Source organism: Carlito syrichta, unplaced genomic scaffold (assembly GCF_000164805.1).
Source record: "Carlito syrichta isolate Samal-C Ts95f unplaced genomic scaffold, Tarsius_syrichta-2.0.1 Scaffold304364, whole genome shotgun sequence".
NCBI classification, from domain to species: domain Eukaryota; kingdom Metazoa; phylum Chordata; class Mammalia; order Primates; family Tarsiidae; genus Carlito; species Carlito syrichta.
The window spans coordinates 55,055-71,255 of record NW_007248460.1 but is presented as its reverse complement, the minus strand read 5'-3'; the positions used below and the strand labels follow the sequence as shown (position 1 = coordinate 71,255).

General features: G+C 48.9%; 1 protein-coding gene across 3 annotated transcripts in view; it reads left to right on the top strand.

Moving 5' to 3' along the window:
- MTMR1 (myotubularin related protein 1) overlaps positions 1-15,977 on the top strand; it is a 67,285-nt gene extending 51,308 nt beyond the window's left edge. For 2 of the 3 annotated variants that reach the window (XM_021713241.1, XM_008059789.2), the window contains 3 exons: positions 4,055-4,168; positions 9,068-9,244; positions 14,871-15,035. In XM_021713241.1, the coding sequence (XP_021568916.1) occupies positions 4,055-4,168; positions 9,068-9,244; positions 14,871-15,035 (456 nt within the window). Of the gene's footprint in view, positions 1-4,054; positions 4,169-9,067; positions 9,245-14,870 lie in introns of all 3 variants that reach the window. The other variant, XM_021713240.1, reaches the window with a different exon arrangement.
- Positions 15,978-16,201: the final 224 nt, after the last annotated feature.

Sequence of the window (16,201 nt, the reverse complement as noted above, 5' to 3'; positions counted from 1 at the left end):
GCATTCAGACTAAGGCAAGGAGGTATGAAATGCATTGTAGAAAAATTGCATAAGAAGATTGACCCCCCCAAAAAATAATTCCAATGCTTCTAAAGGGATAAGCACCATTTTTGTGACTGTGAGGTAACTTATTCCTCCCAAAGTCCTAGATAAATGTGTGTGTGTGTGTGTGTGTGTGTGTGTGTGTGTGTGTGTATGTTAACATCTCCAAACTGACTTCTATTCCTCATATTGCCTAGTGCCTATTTTCATGTGTAAGCGATATCATTTTTATACTCTTTATTGCACTTTAAGACATTAAAAAACAGGTTTGGATTAGAAGATTTTACCTATGAAGTGTGTGTATAATTAATTTCTTTTAAAATAACATTGTTGAAGCATTAGAAACAGAGACATTAATGATCAGTCTTTAACTGCCAATCAGTTAGCAAGTGAATGAGCTATGTAGCATATTAGTAAAAGATGCATTCATGTAAAAAATTAACTTATTTTTAGGTTGCCTACTGCTACTTGAGTAAGCTAAGTCAGTGTCAAGTTGTCAGAACTAGCAGAATAAAATGAACCAACCTGTATGTGGACAAACTGATGTAAAAGGAACTATGGGAAAAATAATTGAGAGAATCTTTAGAGAAGAGTCCCAAAGACATTCTGTAATAACCATAGTTTAATAGACTCCTTACTCTTTTGGATAGTTTTAATAGTCTTGACATTTTTGTTTTTTAAGAGGCACAGAATTTTCTTCTAGATTACTATCCTTTGGATTTTGGAGACCATTCTTTCTAGATAAATGGTATAGTTTCCATGCAAAGAGACCAAAACAAACTATGAATTATAGAGACTTCATCTTTTATTTGTATTACTCTAGCTGCTACTGTTTTCCCTGATGAGCTGTTTTCTGAGTTAAGTTTAATGCCACAGTGCCCTTTGAGTGTGAATGGCAGTCTTGACCCAACACGAGTAGATAGAGGCTTTGTTTTCCACTTTTCATGGCTGCTGATGGGCTTAGACTGAGCCCCGCTCACTTTGACCTCCCATATCTGGTACCCAGGTGGCCAGAATAAGGCTTGTCATAAGCAGCACCAGAACATACCCACTCAAGCTCCCAGATCTAGAATGCAGACTCAGGGGCTAGGAATGAAGATTCATCATCTTAGTCTGTTCGGGCTACTATACCAAAATACTATGGACTGGGTAGTTTATAAACAACAGAAATTGATTTCTCACAGTTCCGGAAGATGGGAAGTCCAAGATCAAGACACCAGCAGATTCGGCGTCTGCCGAGGGTCTGCTTCCTGATTCACAGATGGTGCCTTCTTGCTATGGCCACACGTGGTGGAAGGGATGAGGGGCGCTCTCTCTCTGGACCTTTTTTTATGAGGACACTAATGTCATTCACAAGGGCTCCACCCTTATGACTTATCACCTCCCAAAGCCCCCTCCTAATACCATCCCCTTGGGGGTTAGAATTTCAACATAGGAATATGGGGGGATAGAAATATTCAGTCCCTAGCACTCATATGTCCTAAAAAGTCAGCAATCTGCCATTTTGTTAGTAGCATTTATTTTTTAAAGTTTAAAAATAAAATATAGGGAAAAAACCCTAGATCATCCATTCCTATTCTTGCTTTAATAAAGTTTCAGCATAAATAAATGCTATATATTTGCTTAAAATTTATAAATTCTGTGGTGCCAATAAACAAACAACATGGGAAAATGACATAGTGTGCTTGGCCTTTTAAAAGATAGCCATAGCCGGGCTCGGTGACTCAGCCTGTAATTCTGCGCTTTGGGAGACAGAGATGAGTGGATTGCCTGCGCCCGCAGGTTTGAGACCTGCCTGGGCAACTTGGCGAGACCTCATCTCTACAACATATCAAAAAATTAGCCGGGTGTGATAGCACGCACCTGTAGTTCCAGCTACTTGGAAGGCTGAGGCGGAAGGATTGCTGGAGCCCAGCAGGTCGAGGCTGCGGTGGCCGGGAGTGGCCACTGCACTCCAGTCTGGGTGACAGAGTGAGACTCCAACTCAAAAAAAAAAAAAAGATAGCCATTTTGAGTGGGGGAATACAACATCAGTAAGGGTACCTGATCTCAAACCAGGCAAAGTGGGGACCAAAGGGAGACCAAAGCTTTACCTGTACGATGACCATTTGTCTACCTAATCCTGAATTGTACCCCACATCTTTAATTTAAAATACGTTTGTTTTTTTTTAAATAGCCATTTGGAATGTGAGAGCATTGTCAGAGTTGCAAGGAGCAATCTTAAAGGATCCAGGAGAGGACTAACCAGTAGCTATCATTAGCAGTTCTGCCAGAGAGATCCCATTGTTGACTTAGTTCATCTAAGAACAAGAATGCTAGTAAGAACAACCAGCTACTTTCCAGAGGTTGCTAAAGAAGTGGTATTCTTGATGGAGCTCTTTAGAAGACAGGTGTGTGTTTCTATGAGCGAAATCCTTAAGATGGAGACAGAGGCCTATCTTAATCCAAACTCTACCTAAAACTGTCATTTTCCCACCAGGCTATTACACCAGCTGGGTTTGGACAGTCCTGGATTGACTATTATTTCTAATTGAAAAGCCTGTTGCTAGTCGAGTAAAGTAGTGGAGCTAAGGTAAAAAACAAACTTGTATATCAGTGATCCTGATCAACTCTCTAGAGCTGTCTGGATATGTCATGATAGTGTGCACACATCACTCTGATTGAAGAATAGGTATTTAAAGTAAATGGACTTAAATAAAAATATGCTGGGAAGTTCTGTTTGGTTTTCTAATTGGTTTTGCTTCATATAGAAAGTAATGGATATTTCACTATGTTTTAAAATTAGAATTCCGGCACAGGGCAGGCACTTAGTATATGCCTACTGCTAGAATAATTGTTATCATTTCCAGATCACGCCCTGCCAGCTACTAGCTAGAACCTGCAGACAATGGTGATAGTCTTCACTGGAATTCTGTACAACCTCATTAAGAATTACCTAGAACAATTAAGACGATTGTGTGCTTTTGTTTCCTTCCTCTGCTAATATGGTGAATTACAATAATTGATTTGGTTTGTAACAAAGAATTTCAAATGTGAAGCCAGCCTTGCATTCCTGAGGTAAAGCCCACTCAGTCATGTTGTATTACCCTAGATTCAACTTGCTCATACACCTTGGTAAGGATTTGGTGGTGTACATTCATGGAGTTGTCTTTGTGGGAAAGTTCTTAATCAGAAATTGTTTATTTTTTTGTTTTTCTGTTTTTGAGTTGGAGTCTCACTCCATCGCCCAGGCTGGAGTGCAGTGGCACACTCACGGCCACCCCAGCGTCGACCTGCTAGGCTCCGGCGATCCTTCCGGCTCAGCCTTCCAAGTAGCCAGAACTACAAGTGCACGCTACCATGCCCGACTAATTTTTGATTTTTATTGTAGAGACGAGACCTCGCCAAGTTGCCCAAGCTGGTTTCGAACCTGCAGGCTCAGGCAATCCACTCTACTCGGCCTCCCAAAGTGCTGGGATTACAGGCTGAGCCACCGAGCCCAGCCAGGAATTGTTTCTTTAAGAGTTGCGGAGCTATTCAGATTTTCTATTTCTTCTTGAGTCACTTAGCGTGTGTTATGACCAGATTCCCCCTTAGCCCGGCCTGGAATGTGCTTGCATGTGGGAAGCTGGGATAGTACCAGGGCTCCCTGATTTGCTTCCCCTCTCTCAGGGTCACAGTCTATGCTGCCTGTTGCCAGTGTCTGAAAACAGTCATTTCCTATATATTATCCAGCTTGCTAGTTGTTTCTGGCAGAAGGGTGAGTCTGGGCTCTGTTCTACTGCCATAGAGAGAAGTGGAAGCTGTATAAGCTTTTTTAGGCATTACAGAGTATAACACATTTTGTTGCTTCTGGTGGTTTCTCAGATTAAGCTTGGACTTGAAACTAATGATGGGAAAATTTTACATGGGCTCCTTTTAATCTCTGCCTATATTTCAAGTTGCAGTTTAGCTGTTTTTCATAAAAGAAATACTACTTTGTTTTAGAAATTGAACTTTAAAGGCTAAATCTTATTTTTCCTCTCCATTTAAGTTTCCTTCAGCATTCGAGTTTAACGAACTGTTCTTGATTACGATTTTGGATCACCTTTATAGCTGTCTGTTTGGAACCTTTTTGTGCAACTGTGAACAGCAGCGAGTCAAAGAGGTAAGTGTGTTATCTCCCTGCCTGCTACCTCCCCTGTTACTTGGGCACCTCTCTCAAGAAGTGTCACTGTAAGAAGGCTGAGTGGAGGGAGGACTCACTGAGGGAGGTCTGGACTCTGGTCCTGCTTCTGACTGCAGGTGCCTTTCCAGGGTTCCTGCAGCCCCACCACGTGTGCCTCACACAAGCCCCTTCCTTTTGGGGTGCAGGGGGCTGGGACCCAGAGCCTATGGCTCTGAGGAGTGGGGTCAGTACTAGACCCTGACCTTCTGACTCCAGGTTCATGTACTTCCAGTGCACTGACTCTAAAATAGTATGATTCTGCTTTTCATTCTCCATGGTGTTGGGCAGGTCATACTTGAAGACCTTGACAAATAAAGTCTGTCAGTGAGCCAGAAACCGCATTCAAGGTAGCAAGCTAAACTGTCTTTTCCCTCAAGCTGGTAAAGAAGCAGCTACCAAGCTTCTCAGAACTCCATGTCACCTCTTCCTTTTTTCCTCAATGTGGGATAATAAAAGAAATTGTCAAGTGAGAAGGCCCTGGAAAAATGCAGTTCGTAGAAAGTCCTACTGTCTGTGCGCCAAGTGCGTTAGGACACTGTTGACTTGAGAGGATATCGTCTGTCAGCAATGCCCCCCTCTGTCTCATAGCAGCCTCCCAGTTGGCCATGCCCCCTTTTCGTGACCCCACCCCCTGCCTCTTGCCTGCCTCACTGGCCTCCCCAGCCCAGTCTTCTCTGGCTGGCTTCCATTTTACCCAGGGTCTAGTTGGAGTTACCTGGGCCCAGTCCCGGGTCCTCTTCTCACTCTGACCCGTCTCCTCTCTCAAGGTGCCTTTGGCCTCAGGGATCTGAATGCCTTTCCTTGCTTCTCCTCTGCTCCTCTGCCTCTAAGTACAAAGCACCACTGGCCATCCAGGTGCTGAGGCCAAATCCATAGGAGTCCCCCTCTGATCCTCCCTTGCCCTCCTCCCAGCTGCCACTACAAGTACTGCTGCCCCCCCATAGATTCTTAATCTGCCACTTAACCACTTTACCCTCCAAGCCTAGCTCCAGCTCCTCTTGTCTCGCATCTGGATTAAGGCAGCGGCCCAGGAATGGGCTTCCCTGCCTCACTTCTAGCTGTCAGCAGTCCATTCTAAACATAGCAACCAGCACAAGTAGCCACTGACTTAAGTCCCATCACGTGCCTCTCCCCACTTCCCACTGCAATTCGGGTAAAATCCACATTCTTTCAGACCCAGTGTGATAGGGCCTTGTTAATTTCTTAATAAAAATAAAAGCAAGCCAGGTGCGGTGACTCATGCCTGTAATCTCAGCATTTTGGGAGGCCAAGGCAGGAGGATCTCTTGAGACCAGGAGATTGAAACCAGCCTAAGCAATATAGCAAGACCTCATTTCTACAAAAAATTTAAAAGTTAGCTGGGCATGGTGGAGTGTGCCTGTAGTCCCAGCTACTCAAGAGGCTGAGAAGGGAGGATCACTGGAGCCCAGGAGTTCGAGGTTACAGTGAGTTATGATCACGCCACTGCACTTCAACCTGAGCGACTGGGTGAGACCTCAACTCAAAAAGAAAAGAAAAGAAAGAAAACTGTGTTTAAAAGAGTGAATTTTTATGATATATGAATTATAGCTCAATAAAGCTGTGTAAAGCAAATGAAACCAGAAACAGAAGAATGAAGTTCATATGTAGAATTTAAACTATGGTTTTATCTTGTTTTGGGGGGTGTAAAATGTATTTTTCTTAAAAGAAAATCAGCTGTCTTGAGATATAGTGTACATAAAGTTCACCCATATAAAGTGTACAATTCAGCGGTTTTATATATTCACATATTATGCAGCCATCACCAGTATCTAATTTCATAAAATATATATCTCCCCTGGAAGAAACACCATCCCCATTAGTCATTACTCTCCCTTCCCCCTACCCCTGGCCCATGGCAACCACCAGTTTCTATCTCTGTGGATCGGCCTGTTCTGCACAATTCATAGACATGGAGTCAAGGAATAGGTGAACTTTTTATGACTTCCTGTCTTCACTTACATCATGCTTTCACTGTCCGTCATGTACCCATACCTCCTTTTGTTGTGGTTGAGCGACATTCCATGATATGACTAGACCGCATTTAGAAATGTGGGTTCTCCCATCTTGGCTCTTACAAAGAATGCTGCTGTGAACACTCTGTACAAGTCTCTGCGTAGACGTGTGTTTTCAGTTCTCCTGCGTATACACCTAGGCGTGGCTTCTGATTGCTCTGTGTTTCACTGACACTTACTATTTTCCTTTTTAAAGAAATTACAGCTACCCTAGTGGGTGGGGAGGTGGCATGTTGTGGTTTTGATATGCATTTCCCTAAGCATCTTTCCATGTGTTTTGTGGCCATTTGTATATCTTCCATGGCGAAAAGTCTTTTCAGTTCCTTTGTCCATTTCTAAGTTGGGTTATTGGTCTGTTTTTTTACTGAGTTGTAAGAGTCCCTTATATATTCTTGTATTACATATACAAGTACCTTATAAGATAGATAATTTGCAAACATTTTCTCCCATCCTGTGGGTTATTTTTTTTTTTTTACTTTCTTGATGGTTTCCTTTGGAGCACAAAAGTCTTTAATTTTGATAAAGTTCAATTTCTATATTTTCGTTGTTGTTGTTGCTTGTGCTTTTGGTATCATTTCTAAGAAACAATTGCTTGACTCAAGGTTGTGAAGATTTGCTTCTGTGTTTTTATCCAAGTGGGATTTTGGAAGTTTTTTTGGTTTGTTTGTCTTTTAAATTTTATTTTTGGTAGACACAAGGTCTCACTGTGTTGCCCAACTTGGTCTCAAACTCCGACAGGTGTGAGCCACTGCACCTGACCTACGAGTTTTATACTTTCAGCTCTTACATCTCGGTCTGTGATCCATTTTGAGTTAATGTTTGTATATGGTGTGAAGGAAGGGTCCAGCGTCATCCTTTTGTGTATTTACTGTCTAGTTGTCCCAGCACCCATTTTTTGGATAGATTATCTTTCCCTCATTAATTTCCTTGCCACACTTATTGAAAATCAGTTGACCATAAATGTGAGAGAACTCATTTCTGGACTCTGTCCTGTTCCCTTGATCTCCATGTCTGTACTTAGGCCAGCACCACTGGTATTGATACCTGTAACTTTGTAGTAAGTTTTGAAAATGGGAAGCATGATTCCTCCTACTTTGTTCTTTTTCAAGATTATTTTAGCTGTTTTGGATCCTTTGAATTGGTGTTGTGTGTTTCTCTTGTAAATACAATATATTAAAAAATGAGATGGCCATAATTGAATGTTCCTGTGTTTATATAGCTTGTAGGATGTCCGCAGCAAAATGGTAGAAAATTCTCTGGGTCTCATCATTTTCTCATTTGACTTTGTCATTGTGCTTGGTCTATTTAATGCTTACCTGCCCCACCATGCCTGTGAATGTGGGTGTTTTTGTTCAGATACGTAATGCAAGTTGTTACAACGTTTCTACCTAGTGTACCCGTAAGTCCCCTACATACAAACGAGTTCCGTTCTGAGAGCATGTTCATTAAGTCCAATTTGTTTGTAAGTTCAATAAAGTTAGCCTAGGTACCCAACTAACACAATCAGCTGTGTAGTACTGAACTGTAATGGGTTTATAATACTTTTCACACAAATAATACATAAAAACAAGCAAAATATAAAGGAAATATTTTTAATCTTACAGTACAGCACATGACATGTATGCCAGACACGTGAACTTACTTACATACACATTCGCATCTTTGAAAGTTCGCAACTCAAAGGTTTGTATGTAGGAACTTACTGTACTGTAAAACTGGGGGACAATGGAATTTAATGATATGTTGACCTCGCTATATAAAGCTGCTCCAGCCTGTCACCATGGCACATTTTCCTCCAGAAAGCCATGAGTCTCCAGTTTGAGGACTCTTAACTGAAAGCTCTACCCACATTCCTCAGTATCAAGAGTCACAAAAGCAAACTTCACACCAGAATTTTAAAAAGCATTTGTTATTGGTAGGCCCTGTCAGCCTGTGGGTTGTTGGAAAGTTCTCATTCTGCTTTCCCATGGACACAGTTGCCAGATTCTACATAACCAGCAATACATTTTTTTTTTTTTTTTGAGCTGGAGTCTCACTCGGTCGCCCAGACTGGAGTGCAGTGGCCGCTCCCGGCCACCGCAGCCTCGACCTGCTGGGCTCCGGCGATCCTTCCGCCTCAGCCTTCCGAGTAGCCAGAATTACAGGCATGCGCTACCACGCCCGGCTGATTTTTTTTTTTTATTTATTGTAGAGATGAGGTCTTGCTGCCCAGGCGGGTCTCGAACTCGCGGGCTCAGGCAATCCACTCACCTCAGCCTCCCAAAGGCACGGGATTACAGGCTGAGCCACCGAGCCTGGCTCAGCAATACATTTTTCTAGGACAGCAGCCAGTGTGTGTTTTCTTTCTTTCTTTCTTTCTTTTTTGAGTTGGAGTCTCACTCTGTCATGCAGCCTCGACCTGCTGTGCTCTGACGATCCTCCCGCCATAGCCTTCCAAGTAGCTGGAACTACAGGCGTGCGCTACCACGCCCGGCTGATTCTTTTAAAGTTTATTGTAGAGATGAGGTCTCACCAAGTTGCCCAGGCAGGTCTTGAACCCGCGGGCTCAGGCAATCCACTCACCTCAGCCTCCCAAAGTGCAGGATTATGGGCTGAGCCACCGAGTCCGGCTCAGTGTGTGTTTTCATGTCATCCCCCCATGAGACTAAGCATGGGGGAAGACAAGGGTGGGACTTAGTAAGTGTTCATGAACTTTTCAGTATTTGAATTCACTTCATTTATTATTCAAGTGTTTTTCTCTATGTAATGTCAGTCTTGAGAATATGAAGAAAAGTTTATCTTAAATGTGTCCCTTTTTGTTTGACAGGATTTATATACAAAGACTATATCTTTATGGTCATATATCAATAGCCAGCTGGATGAGTTTTCTAATCCCTTCTTTGTGAATTATGAAAACCATGTGCTATACCCTGTTGCTAGTCTGAGTCATTTGGAATTATGGGTAAACTATTACGTACGATGGAATCCACGGATGAGACCTCAGGTATCTTTTTGTTTTTTCTTCTTTTTCTTAAAAGTATGTCTTTCTTTCCAAGGAAAGATGGTGGTATAGTAATATGTACATGGTAGGTATTATCACAGTATACGGTCCTCTGCTGTCATGTGTCAGGGTTCGATCCTTTGCATTCATAGTCTAGCAGGTTCCTCCTACATACCAACCCAGATGCTATCCGCTGTGTTAGAGTTAAAATCCTTGGTGCCTCTGTCTTCTGATGAAGGTGCACACGGTGGTGTCTGTTCCTTCACCTGTAGGTATTGTGGGCGGGACAGTAGCTATTCCCCCTGTTATCCACGAAAAGGCGGCAGAAAGGCAGATGGAAAGTGTGTCGGCAAGAGGGCATGTGCTGAGCACAGAACAGGCGCTTTTCTGAGATTGAAAAGAGTTAGAAAATGGTGCACAACAGGAGCCAGCCAGCCAAGCCTGTGTTTACCCTTGCTGTCCAGTGGGCGGGCCTGGGTGTGGGGTTCTGAAGTGCCCCCCGTCCTCTGCTGTGCCATGGGTTTTGACACGGTCCTATTTCTCACTCCCGATCTCCAGCGCGTGGGAGGCCAGGGCATGGTTGGCTCTGGGAGGGCAGAGGACAGGTGGAGGCAGCTGTCACCTCCGTGCACAGAGAGCTTTCTGCGGAGGTTTTGTCTTTTCTTTTTTGAAGTTGATTACGCTCTGAATTAAATGGGCAGTCCACCAGGAGCATGGTGCCAGAGTACTGTTGAGCAATTCTTCTCCCGGCATCCTAACCATTTCCATTTCCTCTCCAAGACCACTAGCCATGGGGAAGTCCTTGCTGCCATGTTCTTCCCGTGGCCCAGCCCTAGAACCTGAAGGACACGTCACTGTTACTGTCCCACCTTCCTAGCTGGACAGCACCCGCACTTGTAGCCTCAGCTCCAGGCCCCAGCTGATGTGTGTCCCGCTGTTGCTGGCCATCACCTGCCTCCTCTTTCCCAGACTGGTTCCTTCTTCCTTCCATCTGTCTCATGCTGCTTCCGCCGCAAAAATGCTTTTCTCCTCTATGCCCTAAGCCGGCCCTGCCAACCTTAGGGCCTCAGGAGTATTTTCCGGAACACTAGAACAGTGTTCGCTCAGCCCAGTACCTGTCCTCCTCTCCAAGTTGGTGGCTCCATATCCCACAGATGGCTCCTTAAACCTCCCCCACCCCAGACTCAGGACATGCTGTCCCTAGCCTTGGCCTCTCACTGTGCCGGGAGCTGGTGCCATGGGGACTGTCCCTGGAAATCTTCCTTAACTCAGTGGGTTTGGAAAGTTCCTTTCCTTTCGGTATTGGAGTTGCAGCTTCTGGTGTGTGTGTAGCGGGTGGTGTTGAGGTCTCACTCAGTCGCTCAGGCTCAAGTGCAGTTGCCCAATCACTGCTTGCTACAGAGAGTACAGGGTCTTTGGTCACTTTCCCACTGATGCAAATATGTTGAATCAAGGGGATCTGAATGCCAAGCTCACCAGAGCACAGCTCTCAATTCCAAATGGCTTCCAGTTTTAGCATGTGTCTTAAGCCGTGAAAATGTTCATTTTCAGAGCTGTAAAATGTTTACTGAAGAGTATCTGAAGTGGGCCGGCACCAGACCAGCCCTTTGCCCTAGGAAAACAATTAGTTTACATTGGCCAAGATCTTGGTCAGCTGTCAGTGTTTTACATATAGGGCTTCAATGCAGCCATTATTAACACATTTCAAATGTTCTGTGCTTATGTCTATACCACGAAGACTGATCCCATTACCCGTGTGGCAGCACAGAAAGCAGCTAGTGGCTCCTTGCACTGCATTTGAAACGTGCATCACAGAAGCTGGACCCTCAGCTGGGTGCGGTGGCTCACGCCTATAATCTTATAATCCTAGCACTTTGGGAAGCTGAGGCAGGAGGACTACTTGAGGCCAGGAGTTCAAGACCAGCCTCGGCAACATAACAAGATCTTGTCTCTACAAAAAAATCAAAATGTTAGCTGGGTGCGGTGTTGGCACACCTGTAGTCCCAGCTACTCAGGAGGCTGAGGTGGAAGGATTTTTTCTTTACTGAGGAACATCTGAAGTGGGCAGGCATCTTTGCCCTAGGAAAACAGTCAGCTCACATTTGTCAAGTTCTTGGTCAGCGTTTTATATATAGGGTTTGACATATAGGCTTCAATGTAGCCATTACTGACTCATTTGGAAAGTTCTGTGTTTAGGCCCACACCATGAGGACCGATCCCATTGCCTGTGTGCCCCCGACAGAGCACTCCGGTGTTAGTTAGCAGTTACACGTGGCCTCCAAAAAGCCCCCTCATGAGCACGGCCCTCCGGTGCTTTCCTCTCCCTCTTCTGAGCACCCTACCTGCCTACGCCATGTGTTTACTGGCCGAAACAGTGCACTTTGCCAACGAGAGCCAGGGCACTGCTAGTTATTTGTCGCCACTCGATAACACAACTATCCTTTCACTTGCCCACAGCCTCTCAGACCACAAGCTTGAAACTGCAGGGCCCGCAGCACCCAGCGTGGCGTGCAGCACTAGCAGGAGGCTCGGTGGATGTGGCCAGGTGGAGGATGAGGAGGTGCCATCTTCGCTCCGGGCCGAGGCCAGGCTGTCTTGCACAGCGGCTCCTCCACAGCCCTGAGTCTTGTGTGTGCCCCCTCCAGCTAACGGAGGACTCGAGCCCACCCATGCTAGACATTTCCTGTCCCCACCCGCCTCTCCCTCAAGCCTTCCCTCCACACTCAGACCTCCCGGCTGTTGGGAAAGCCTCCTGTCAAGTCTCCCTGCCTCATCTCCCTCCAGACCATGCTCCAACTTGTTGCCAGAGAGGCCTTTCTCTCCCGTCTGAGTAACAGCCCCGCACTGCCCCCGTGGCTGCCTGGGGCCCCAGCTCCCCCACCCTCTGCACCCCGGCCACCACCTGAGCTCCTGCTGCCGCACTGGCTTTCTTTTATTAGCATCACTCCCTTGAGACCGTGCGCTCTGGAAGGCCAGGCCCCTGCCATGACGACAGCTGGTTTCGATGGACTCTTCCCCCAGATGAGAACAGAGTTGGAAGGAGAACAGTCTCTGCAATGGCATGCGTGCCCAGAAACCAGCCGTGTGCCCGAGGGCTGCCAGTCCCACGAATGTCTGTCCTGGGTTTCAGGCAACGATGTCTACCTGCAGGGACCCGTTGGCCTTTCTCTGGAGTCCAGGTTCCAGAAGTGCCCTCCCTTCTGACCTCAGCTGCTCGGTTTGAGATGCTAAATGCGGGCTCCTGGAGCACGCTGTCCAGGGCCCAGAGTCAGCCCCCCTCCCGGTACCTTCTGCCTCACCCTCCTGCATTTCTGTCTGATTGAGGCACCTTGCCGAGTTCTTTCCTGGGTGGCTTCTGCGTCATCTGCTTTAGCAACAGGGAAGATGAACCAGAGTGTTGGGAAGTCACTGTTTTATTCAACTCATGTCGAAAGAGTCACCAAGTAGTATTCTTGGTGGCTCAAAGAGCAGGTGGTTGGTGGGGTGTCTCATGTGAGTGGGAAGCCTGACAGAACCGCTACTTGAACTAAATGCCCTTGGCTAAACGGGGCTTCCCAGTTACTGCAGGACACTCCCTCAGCACTCCCCTCTGCACGGCAGGTTGCAGGGGTGAAGAAATGGCGAGCAGCACGGAGGGCAGAGTGGAGTCTGGGAGAGGAGCTCCCTGGGCTCGGGTCCCCTCCTGCTGTGCCGGCTCCCTCTGCTGGGGCCACTGGCCCAGCCACACAGCACCCCCACCCCCGCCTCATGCTTTGTGAGGGCAGGGACCGGGTCTTTCTGAGAACCTCTAATAGCAGATCTGTTCTCAGACACAGTCAGATCCTGACCCGGGTAAGCAGTCAGCTGTGACATGGTGAGGACGATAATGGTGGTGGCGGCGGAAACCTTAGCGATAGCTTTAACTCACAGCCCTCTTGCATGCCACTGGGAACTGTACACACGTGACCGCAGTTAATGCTCACAGCAATCCCATGACGCAGAGGAAAAAGGAAGGGTCAGAGAAGCCATAGCTTGGCTGAGATCCTGCGGCCTGGTGTGTGCACTTGTGGAAGGAGGCCCCCGACCAGGGCCAAATCTCGTCTCCCACTGGCAGTGACTTGGTCAGGGCACAGTCCTGAGCCTCACTGGGACCCCACTGGGTTGCTGAGTATAACATGAATCCACACCAAGCTCCTGACACTGCTCAGAGGGTGGGAGGCAGGTGGGCCGGCGTTGTTTGTTCATCTGCTGAACTGCACTGAAGGGAGCTGAGGGTCTGTGGGCCACGGCTTTCCATCCTAAACACAGAAGGCATGTGGCAGGCACCTCCTCGGGACTGGGCACATGGACTGTTGGGGCACGGGCTGGGCCCTGGTGCCATTGCAGACTAGAGAGGCAGGTGGGAGTTTGCACTTCTTCCCAGGCGTTGTGGGAACCATCCCGGGATTTGCATGATGAGGCCCGGTGTATGTTCTAGAACGCTCACTCTGGCAGCACCAAGATGGGTGGAATGGGGGTGGGGTGTGCACTGAAGACTGCGGCAGAGAGGTCAGCAGTCAGGTAGATGTGGGTGTCCAGTGATGGGGCAGGGAAGCGAGAGCAGGTAGCACAGGGAGGAAAGGCGCAGGAGAGGACGGCAGCAGGAAGGGGGCACCCTGGCGTCCCTTGAGGTGTGGCTGGGCGAGGAGGGCCAGCGGGCCGCCCGTCTCTTTGGGACCCCCTTGGCTGTCTCATACACGCTGGCACCCGCGGGGCAAACATGACTGGCCCTGGACAGGCGTGTTCTCTAGCTTGGTCTTGTATCTAAGGCTCAGACTTTCCTGTTCCTTCAGGCATGCCCTTGGTTCGTTGCAAATAAAAATAACGTGAGGAAAACACACAGAAAGCTGCGTGGAGATATGCTGGGGAGCACGGGCACGGCGCTGGCGCGGGCCTTAGCAGTGTACCCAGGGGCATGCCGCTGTGTGCCCCTGCCGAAGTGCTCTCTGAGGGAAAAGCCCGTCTCGGCTTTCCCGGTCCCTAGTAGGTGCTGAGGACTTGTTGGCCGAGTGGGCTGGGTTCTGAGACCGTTAAATAGTGGGATGGGGTGTCCCTTCTGTCCAGGAAAACGCTTCTGGTTTCTTCGCGGACGCCCCCTCAGTACATGGGTTTGAAAGAGAAAAGCTGATCCCGGCGAGGCCTCACGGTGGTGCTGGGCGGGCAGGGAGGGGCTGGCTTAACGGAAGTATTCTCAGTCAGCAAAGCTGTTTCGACCAGTGCGGAAGCACACCTCACGAATTAATTGCTAATGGGGATGCTGGGAGGGGTCTCCACGTGCGCATCTGTGACGGTCGAGGATGCTGCACCCACACCCTGGGCTGACTGGCCGTGTGTGGTTTCACCTGAGCCGCTCACCACCTGGGCAGCTGCGAGAGCCAGGCAAGGTGGGCAGAGGGCTAGACCTCCCCTCCGTGCCCACGGAAGCTCGTGGGGCCGGGGCCACTGTCCACTTGGTGAGAGGTCGGTCGGTGGCATCTGGGACTGGGGCACACAGGTGTCTTGGGGGCAAGCCAGTCCCGAGGCTAAGGCGGCGTCGATGTGGAGCGACCACGTAGGAGCCGGCCGCGCTCCAAGGACGGCCGATAACGCCGCCTTCTCTCCCACCCGCCAGATGCCCATTCACCAGAATCTCAAGGAGCTGCTGGCCGTCAGGGCGGAGCTGCAGAAGCGTGTGGAGGACCTGCAGCGGGAGGCGGCTGCACGCGCAGTCTCATCATCGTCCGAGCGGGGCTCCTCGCCTTCCCACTCTGCCACCCCCGTCCACACCTCGGTCTGACGGGCAAGACCCCCGGCTCGGGCCATCCTGCTGCTCCACGGGGACCTGGCGGTCGCTGTCATGGCTGCAGCTCGTGATCTTGTCTGTTAGGATTAGGCCCCGGGACCATTCGTGTGGCCAGGTGACAGCCCTCGCTGTTGCAAGCACTTTGTTTTGTGACCAGCCCGCGATCCTCCCGCCCGCGGACTCACCGGGGAGCCGTCCATCCCGCCCACCCTGTGAACCGGCTTCCCAGCGTCCAGGCAGCGGGTGAGACTCGAGGGAATGCGGTCCAGTACTTAGCTTCAAGAAAGCCTCCCTTCAAACACACCGTCACAGAGGGGCCACAGGCCGGCCCGGGGCTCCTTCGGCTCCGCCACGACTGGAAAACCCCTGTCAAGTGAAACATCTGGGGAGAAGACAGCCCACAGCCATCCGCCCACGTGAGGCCCCCCGAAACAGTTAGTCGTGTACATACAAGGTATTTTTAGAGAAGAGACATGGCTTTATTTTCCTACTCGTTTTTTATGTTAACGAGCGTCCCCGGGGAGGGGCCGCCTCGCTGCACCGTGGGGGAAACGCCCTCCCGGCCCACCTCATCCAGTCCTCCGTGGCACATTTGAGAGGAGACGAGCGTGGCAGTTCAGGGCGGTGGTGAGGCCTCGCCTGACTCTGGTACTTGCCTTCCGGGGCAGCCGGGTCCCTTGCTGGGAATGTAGTCCCCGTGCCAACTGGCCGGATGTCGTCCTCCGGCCCTGCCCGGGGTAAACTGAGGCCGCGGCGGCTGTGCACAGGGACGGCCTCCTTGACAGCTCCTTCAAGGGGCACTGCTGTCTAGCCCTCCTGGGCTGTGTGACCCTGCCTCCTACCCTCCCTTCATAGCGCCGCCTGCTCTCGCCCGTGCTCTGCCTGTGCAAAATAGCGCCTTGTTTTGTCTGGATCCCTTCAGCTCGGGATACGCACTTGACTGCCCACCGATATGTGAAAGCGGTCGTTGTGCGTGGCTCCAGTTTGGGGGAGCATAGGATGCCCCTTCCTTGATTTTCCCTTCCCAGCCGGCTGGTCAGGCCTCTCCTACCGCTCCCGCCCCTCCCTCTGGCCTGATAGGAACGAGTCTACCACCACCCGGGGCTGTCCCCTCCAGCACTACAGCTCTGAGCTGTGACAGGCTGTGGAACAAGCGTTGC